The sequence below is a fragment of the Eubalaena glacialis genome, chromosome 13 (assembly GCF_028564815.1).
Source record: "Eubalaena glacialis isolate mEubGla1 chromosome 13, mEubGla1.1.hap2.+ XY, whole genome shotgun sequence".
Classification (NCBI taxonomy): domain Eukaryota; kingdom Metazoa; phylum Chordata; class Mammalia; order Artiodactyla; family Balaenidae; genus Eubalaena; species Eubalaena glacialis.
In genome coordinates this window covers 89,084,831-89,092,713 of record NC_083728.1, presented here as the reverse complement: position 1 = coordinate 89,092,713, position 7,883 = coordinate 89,084,831, and the positions used below count along the sequence as shown (strand labels likewise).

The 7,883-nt window shown below is 48.7% G+C and overlaps 1 protein-coding gene across 2 annotated transcripts in view; it reads right to left on the bottom strand.

Annotated features, from left to right (window-relative positions):
• Window positions 1–1,910: 1,910 nt before the first annotated feature.
• Window positions 1,911–7,883, bottom strand: part of SMURF1 (SMAD specific E3 ubiquitin protein ligase 1) — a 100,580-nt gene continuing 94,607 nt past the window's right edge. The window contains exons 17-18 of one of the 2 annotated variants that reach the window (XM_061207890.1): window positions 6,701–6,785; window positions 1,911–5,185 (exon numbers count right to left, since the gene is read on the bottom strand). In XM_061207890.1, coding sequence (XP_061063873.1) covers window positions 5,086–5,185; window positions 6,701–6,785 — 185 coding nt within the window. In that variant the 3' untranslated portion in view covers window positions 1,911–5,085. The remainder of the gene's footprint in view (window positions 5,186–6,700; window positions 6,786–7,883) is intronic. The other variant, XM_061207891.1, reaches the window with a different exon arrangement.

Below are 7,883 nucleotides of genomic sequence, written 5' to 3'. Positions count from 1 at the left end.
TTTCTTAATTTCTTTTTCAGATTGTTCATTGTTAGCATTATAGGAACACAGTTGGTTTTTGTTTGTTGATTTTCTATCTTGCAACTTTGCTAAATTCATTTTTTAGTGTTAGCAGTTTTTTGGTTTGTTTTTATCAGGAAGAAAACCATTTATTTTAAAATAGTGTTGGCAAAAATTTTCTTTGGAAGAAAACCATTTTAGTTGTTGGACAAACGTGGTAAAAAGTATGAAAAGATAGGCTTCGGTCTAGTTTCTTGAAGGAATGATAAGAACCAAGTAAGAGCTCTCTGAAATGCTTCACTTAAAAAGAGGATCATGGGGGGATAGAATAAAAGATGTAAGTTGGGTCTTGAGGAAAAGGTGGGACTTGAGAAACATGGAAAAAGACAGGAGCGAACCAGGAGACAGTCTGCACAGGTGGTGGATACTTCAGGAGGGACCAAGGAGTATTTCGATGGGCACCTGGGCCACCTCTGGCTAATGAACCAGCTAACTGGGATGGAGGGGAGAGGAGAAGGTCAGAACCATGGGTAACAAACACTGGATTATGAGCCACTTGTGAGCTGGTGCTGAAGTTTTCACCCATCATTAGAAAAATCAGTGCATCAAAGTGAGGTCTTCATAAAAGACAACCAAAACAATAGTCTTTTATTGTGAAAAGTTTTGATGTTAAATGTCCTTTTTAAATGAAATGTTGGTGATACAGATGATTTTTATCTGGTAAGTATATTTTACTGGTCTATAAAACAGAAAAGTTTGGGAAATACTAATCTAAACATGTCATGGCTATACGAGATTTCTTATCACTAAAATAGTGTAAGATATTTTTCACCTGTAGCTTATATTTAATTCCAAAATCTAATGAAGAGTCCAAAAAAAAAAAAGTGTAGGCATATATCATGTATATGTATAGATAAAAAAGCTTAAATAAAACACCACCAAATAAAATTCAGGACTATTTTTACCCCTATGCCTCATAATTGTAATATGATAAAACAATTGTGTGACACAACCTAGTTATGTTATTCTTTTTTATATTTTTGCATAACATGTATTCTTTTTAGTGAATTATCTAGTTACTATATTCATCTTGAACCTACCTGTCTACCTTCAAATATTATACTTCACCTATAATGTAAGAATCTTACAACTGTAGACTTCCATTTCTACCCCCCATCCTTGGTGCTATTGTTACATATTTTATTTCTATATATGATATTAACTCCACAATACATCATTATTATTTTTGCACTAGACCATGCATTCTTTTTTTTTAATTTATTTTATTTTTTAATTTTATTTTTGGCTGCGTTGGGTCTTCGTTGCTGCATGCAGGCTTTCTGTAGTTGTGGCGAGCGGGGTCTCCTCTTCGTTGCAGTGCGCAGGCTTCTCATTGCGGTGGCTTCTCTTGCAGCGGAGCATGGGCTCTAGGCATGAGGGCTTCAGTAGTTGTGGGGCGCAGACTCAGTAGTTGCGGCACAAAATTTTGGTTTTTTATGGCTGAGTAGTACTCCATTGTATATATGTATATTATATATATATACACACACATATATATATATAATGTACCACATCTTCTTTATCCATTCGTCTGTTGATGGACACTTAGGTTGCTTCCATATCTTGGCTATTGTAAATAATGCTGCTATGAACATGGGAATGCATGTATCTTTTTGAATTGGTGTTTTGCTTTTTTTCAGGTATATGCCCAGGAGTGGGATTGCTCTATTTTTAGTTTTTTGAGGACCCTCCACTGTTTTCCAAAGTGTTACCAATCTCTCCTACAATTCTAACTAACTGTAAGTTTGCCCCTTTTCTTTAGAAGACCCTTGCCAGACCACTGACTTCCTGCCTTATGGGATGTAAAAAAGAAAAAGCTGTTCCACACCAAATAACAGATGCCAAAAATGTAAAGTTGTGAGTTTATTGCATATGTAACAAAATGAACCTGACCGCTGGGGTCCAGCCTGCTGTACAATCACTGTTTGTTTTGTGTTTCCAGCTGGTTCTATAACCACATTAAATAGAACTAGTATTTCTTTAAATACTTTCGATTTTGACATAAAACAGAACATTTAGTGTACAACTTTCACAAAATAAATCAGCAACAAAAACAGTGGGAAGGATAACAAGGATAGCAGCAATACTTAAAAACAAGACATTACAAAATAAATTAAAAAATACATTATAAAGTGGTTGAGAAACAAAAATAAATTTTTTAAATTCATACTATGTTTTGGGAAGGCTGCCGTGCGGCACACACCTGGCTGCAGACGGGGGCGGAGGGGCGTTTTCTCGGACAGCTCCGATCGGAGGACCACCTGACCTGCATTCGGACCACGCGGCCGGGCAAGCTCTGGGGCCGCAGTTCCAGGCGCTTCTCCCTGTGGGAGTCAGGAGAGCTCCACTCACTGTCACCCCGGAGCCCCTCCGTTCTCCCCACAGCGCTGGCAGAGCGGTGGTTTGCTACATCCCTGAGGGTCGGCTGATGACCGCTGGTGAGGCAAGCCTGGAAGTCGGGCCCTGAAGCATCTGGGCAGAGAGCTGAGGGGACCACGTGGGTCGCTGGGGTTCCCGAGAAGGGCGACAGATGGGGAGGCTCCCGCAGACCCCAAAACCCACGGCTTGCCACACTATTCTTTGGTGGGGGTGGTCGGCGGGGGGAGGGGAGTGTTCCAAAGGCCCAACCCGCTGTGGACAGTTACGGTTCTAGGAGCAGTGCCACCGACGGCCCTGTTTGGCAGGAGTGACCTGGAGCTCCGGACGGTTCTGCTGTGCCAGGCTCCACAACAACCCACGCAGCTGGTGAGGTGCCTGCGTCCCAGTACGAAAGCAGAGACCCAGGCCTTGCGGGCGGGTAAGTCGAGTGTCCCCAGCAGCCCGTGGAGGAGCCAGGACGTGAGCCTCTGGATCTTGCCGAGGTGACACCTGACACGTGAGGGCGGCCTGGGGCCGGCAGGGGCACTGCCCACCCCACCCCCCAGCCCCCGCCATCAGCAGGAAGGCAGCTTTAAAGGAGGCAAATGGCACATTCCTGCTTCCAAGTCTTTCCAACCACTAGACCCTTGTTTCCTTCCTAACTAACTTACTGCGGATTTTGGCCGACACCACAGGATAAGTGGGTGGGCCTTCCCCCCTCAGTCTTGAGGGCCTCAGTTCCCAGATGGAAGTCTCCTACTTGCGGTTTAGGTCCATGTTACAGAGGAGACCTGTCTGGCGGGGGAGAGTAGGGGGGGTCCTGTCTGTATCATTCATTTCCTCATTCCTCCAGAGGAGGACCCACGGCAGCCAGCTTCCAGGACGCCCAGAAGGTGTCATGGTAAACGAGACACAGGAGAAGCCCAACGGGCAAGGCAGGACTTCGGAAAGACTCAGCCCGCAGTCCTGGACGTTCTGAACGGATTACGTTCTCCTTCTGCAGCCAAGGCATCCTTCCTATTCTAGAACCTCAGCAAGTCACCCAGAAGCACGGCTTTCTCTCGCTCCTGGAACCTCCAGCCAGCGAACTCCGGCCTGCCACTGGCCGCTTCCCGGTCAAGCAGAAGAACCACAGCAAGATGCAGAGGGTAAGTAAGTACGCCTCCAAACCTAGCACCGTCCACAGGTATTAGTAACAAAAAGAACAGACGGGACAGTCGGCCAAAAAACTCCTTCCAAACCCACCTCAGACCCACAGCTGGATCCCAGCACTGAACTCGGAACCTTACAACAAAACTTCAGCAGTGAAATGTCTTGCTAATGAATTACCCTGCACTCGCCCCCCAGACAAAACCACCACCATGCGGGAGAACTTGCTGCCACTGCTGTTTTTCTGCTGAACTTTATCTGAAATCAAACCACTTTGTTAAAATACTATTTGATCTTCTGTGCAAATTGGGAAACGGTGGTAGAAATCTAGGGTCAAGGCTTGCTTTGGCCTTGCTCATCATCTGGACAAGGTAAAGGAGCAGCAGTTGTCAGTGTCACCATCAGACGCTGGGGAAACGGGCTGAACGTGTCAGGGTGGAGTGGCCCCTCTCTGCCGTCAGGTTTCCATCCACGACCTGCTTCTTGTAAACGAGTAACCTGGGGTGGATTTAGGTCATGGAGGTTATCCGTTCTCTCTCTCCCTTTCAAGCTAGTTTGCACCAAGCCAGCAGCTACGATGATGGAATTTTGTTCTATTAGTTTAGTTCTTAGTGCTTTCCGCAAAATGGTTTGTTAGCATCCACGTGGCCCAGTCGACGCCCTTCCAAGTGCAGGTGGGGGCAGCAGCCACAGCCTGCGCCTGGCTGCGTGGATCTGAGGCTGGGTTTGGTCTGCTTGTTTATAAGCTCTGTTATGTGGTGTTCTCGCTGGGAAAATATCTCAAACTGGATAGATAACGTGGCTAAAGGGACTCTTAAGAGGAAAGATCATTTTTCTCTACGCAAAACACATTCTTCAGCCAGGAAACCCTGAAAAGAAATAAATACCCAGGCCTCCAGCACAAGCTGCCCCGATTCCCTTACCTTTCCAAAAGGGAAGCACAGTTTTGACGCCAGCTTCCTGCTGTGGCAGAATTCCAATAAGCATACATTATACGGTTATTGTTCAGTTAGAAATTAATCTGCTACCCAGAGCAGGCTGCTAGGATGTGAAATTTGGAATTTGAGCTGCTGAACTTGAAAACCTCAGGTCTGCTTTGAGACAGAAGAGCTAGTCCAGCTACCCGGGCCGAACCCTCAGGCAGCCCCGCTCAGCTCCATAGCTGTGGGTCAAGACTCCTCTAAAGCCCGCAGGGCAGTGAGCCTGTCACCAGAAGCGTTACAACCGTAGCAGAATATCCTGTGTGACCGAAGCAGTGCTAAACCTGGCTGCGTTTTATTGGATGGGTGATGGAAGAGGTGGGGGGTGGGGGTTCTGTCAGGAGGAAAATGTGGGTGAGAGCCACCAACTGAAGTCCCCCTGGCCCCCTTGCTCCCCCAACGAGAAGCAGGGGAGACAAGCCTTTCCCTCGGGTGTTCCAGGATTCCAGGGCCTCAGCCGGCTTCGCGGAGGCGCACGGAGAGCTGTCGCTTGGGGTCTGGTGGCCGTGAGCTAGCGTCTGCTGCCTTGGGCTGCACTTCACTCCACAGCAAACCCACAGGTCTCCTCCACTGCTGTCAGCAGCTTCTCATAGAGCTTCTCGTATGACTCGTAGGGTGGAATGTCGATCCGGTTAAAGCTGGAATGGGACAGAAAGGTGAGAGACTCACTGCTGGTGCAGCCTGGCCTGAGGACCTGCTTCCAGGACGGGGTCAGGGCCAGGCCACAGCAGAGCCTTTGCGGCCACAAGCACACACACGGTGGGGACAGGGCAGAGAGGACGGGAAAGCATCTCATCCACCTAGTTCTGGGAGATGGAGGAGAGTTTTCCCCTCCCCTCTGGTGCTTTTCTGCTTCTTAGGCAAAGATTTTCAGTCAGTCAACACACAGCAAAACAAATCTTATAAGATCTTCCAAGTGAGTATGTACTGGTTAGATTAGGACCAAGCTCTCAACTTGTTTTGTCTGTTGTTCTGGGGAGAAGTTATTTCTCAGACCAGGAACACCACGTTTGCAGAGCACTGCAGTCCAGACTGGCTGCAGTCAAATCACCACTAACAGTGCACTGCCTGTGTATCTAATCCCCCGTGACTCAGATCTGAGAGCAAAATGGGGCAGTCTGGAGTATTTCCTGCAAAAACAGAAACTGTATCTCAAAAATAATAAAACGTCAAATCCCTGATTGATAGAGGATTAAACGACCGGGTTAGCATTTCCTCAGGGAAGTTCATTCCCAAAGCTATGCCCAAAAGACACCTTTTTAGACGGTACTACCTCATAACAAATCAAAAAATGCAAGATTCTGACTGAGAGGACATATAGTGCCTCTTGAATTACTAGAGGTTAAGTGATTGAGGATGGCTTTTGTCAAGAAGGAGTCGGGCTAAACAGTGTGGAGGCTTTTCAGGGGGCTTAGCGCTATGGACAATCTTCATGTCCGTTTTACTCTAAGCACTAAACCATTAGAGGACACAGCCTGCCGGGGCGGGAGCAGCCCCGTGCGTCAGCCTGCGCCACCCTGGGACGGCCATGCTGGGCGCAGACCCTGGGCCCGGGCAGGGCGCATCCTCTATCTATCTCAAGGACGTGGAAACCCAGTTCGATGTCGTGGACGGCGTGGGAACCCACAGCCTTGGTTCCCAACCAGGAACCTCCCATCACATCACCATGCATCCCGGCAACATTTGGAACTGACTCTCGTGAACCAGAGGTGGCTCTCGTCTCAAGAAATGGTTCCCAAAGTGCATGTAAGTGATTTGATTTTAAACCACAAAAACAATATCTGTAGTGGGTTATTTCCTAAGTGAAAATCAAGGGAGGAAACATTTTTCAAGACACAAGGTGCATCTGTCATACGCAGAGTTCTGAGAGGAAGAGACCAATAACTCCAAACTTAAAACTGCAGTGTTCCCTCCTGACAGTGCACGTGTGCGCACACACTCACACACGCACACAGGTGCAGCAGGACCCAGCGAAGTGACGACTGGAGCCGGGGAGCAGCTCCAACGTCAATCACGTCTCCAGACAAAACTGGGTTCACGAAAGAGCCTCGTGCTGACCCTTACGTGCGTGCTGTCCCACTGCAGAGTCCAAGTAAGAAAACAGCTCAGAAAAGTCATGCACGGAGACAGGCTCCCAGGGCGCTGGTCCTTACCAGGTGTGGGCCTTGGGCAGGTTGTCTGTGTTCGCGTCGATCAGGTGGATGGTGAAGAGCCGCGGCCCTGCAGCGCCTGTAGAGCCTTACAAGACAACATTCTAGTTAACACGCTTCAGAGGCGGAGGCCGGGCCCTTGTCACCACCCCGAGGCCCTGGTGCCCAGGCGGCCGTCCTGCCAGAAGGTCACGGGGCTCACGCGGCCACACGAGCCTCTGCCCGGTTTCAGGATGCACCTACCATGACCATTAAGTGACTAATACCAGACATTTTAGAAAATCACAGGAGCAGGCAGAGCAAAGACAGAGACAGCTCTCCTCTCACACCCGACCGCGAGCCTGCTCCAGGGCGGGTATCTGAAAAGCAAAATCCTTAAATCACCAGTAATTTTTTTTTTTTTTTTTAACAGAAATGTCTAGCAAGCAGGATATGGAGTCAGGAAACCTCCCCAGGCAGAGGCCCAGTGGAAAAAGAAAGACACAAATGCTGGGACCAAAGCCCTAGGACGAGAAGTAACTTCTCTCACTCCAAGAGGAGGAGTTGTCTACAGGGAACGTCCACGTGAAATCTATCTGCTCTCACTATTAATATGCAAAGTCCCATTTACTAAGTTTTAATATATTAAGATTCTTCACCTTACTCCTGCCGGTTGTCAGGGTTATCAAGTGACAAAACCCCCAAATTTTACAAGTCACAGAGCCCTAGAGAGGCCTTCAAGGACTTTCCCAGTTGGCTGTGCTGACCACGAGCCCCTCCAGGCCCCTCCTGAGGCTCAGAAGCCTTGCTGTGGACAGCCTCCCACCCCCTCCTCCTCCGGTCCCCAGCTCCAGACCCAGGTGAGCCAGAGACCCAGCCAGAGCCAGAAGGGATGCATGAGAGGACAGGGACCTAACTGGACAGGGGAGCCTCTCAGGCAGGCCCCTTGTACAGATGAGGAAACCAAGGGCCCGGGAGGACCCCTGGAGCTGTGACCCACACGGCAGCAGTGTGCTCTTAGAAACTCAGGACTGCAGTTAGAGAGCTGCTGTCAGAAGATTCAGACATTAACCCACGGTGCATCTTTAAGTGGCTTCCTTTCCCCAAAGCCTTGTTGCTCTTTGTACCCTCCCTCTGTCACCAATTCTGCTGAGGGAGGGAAGCGGAGGCCCCGGCTCCCCTGGGCCTTCCTGGCTCAGATCTTTCC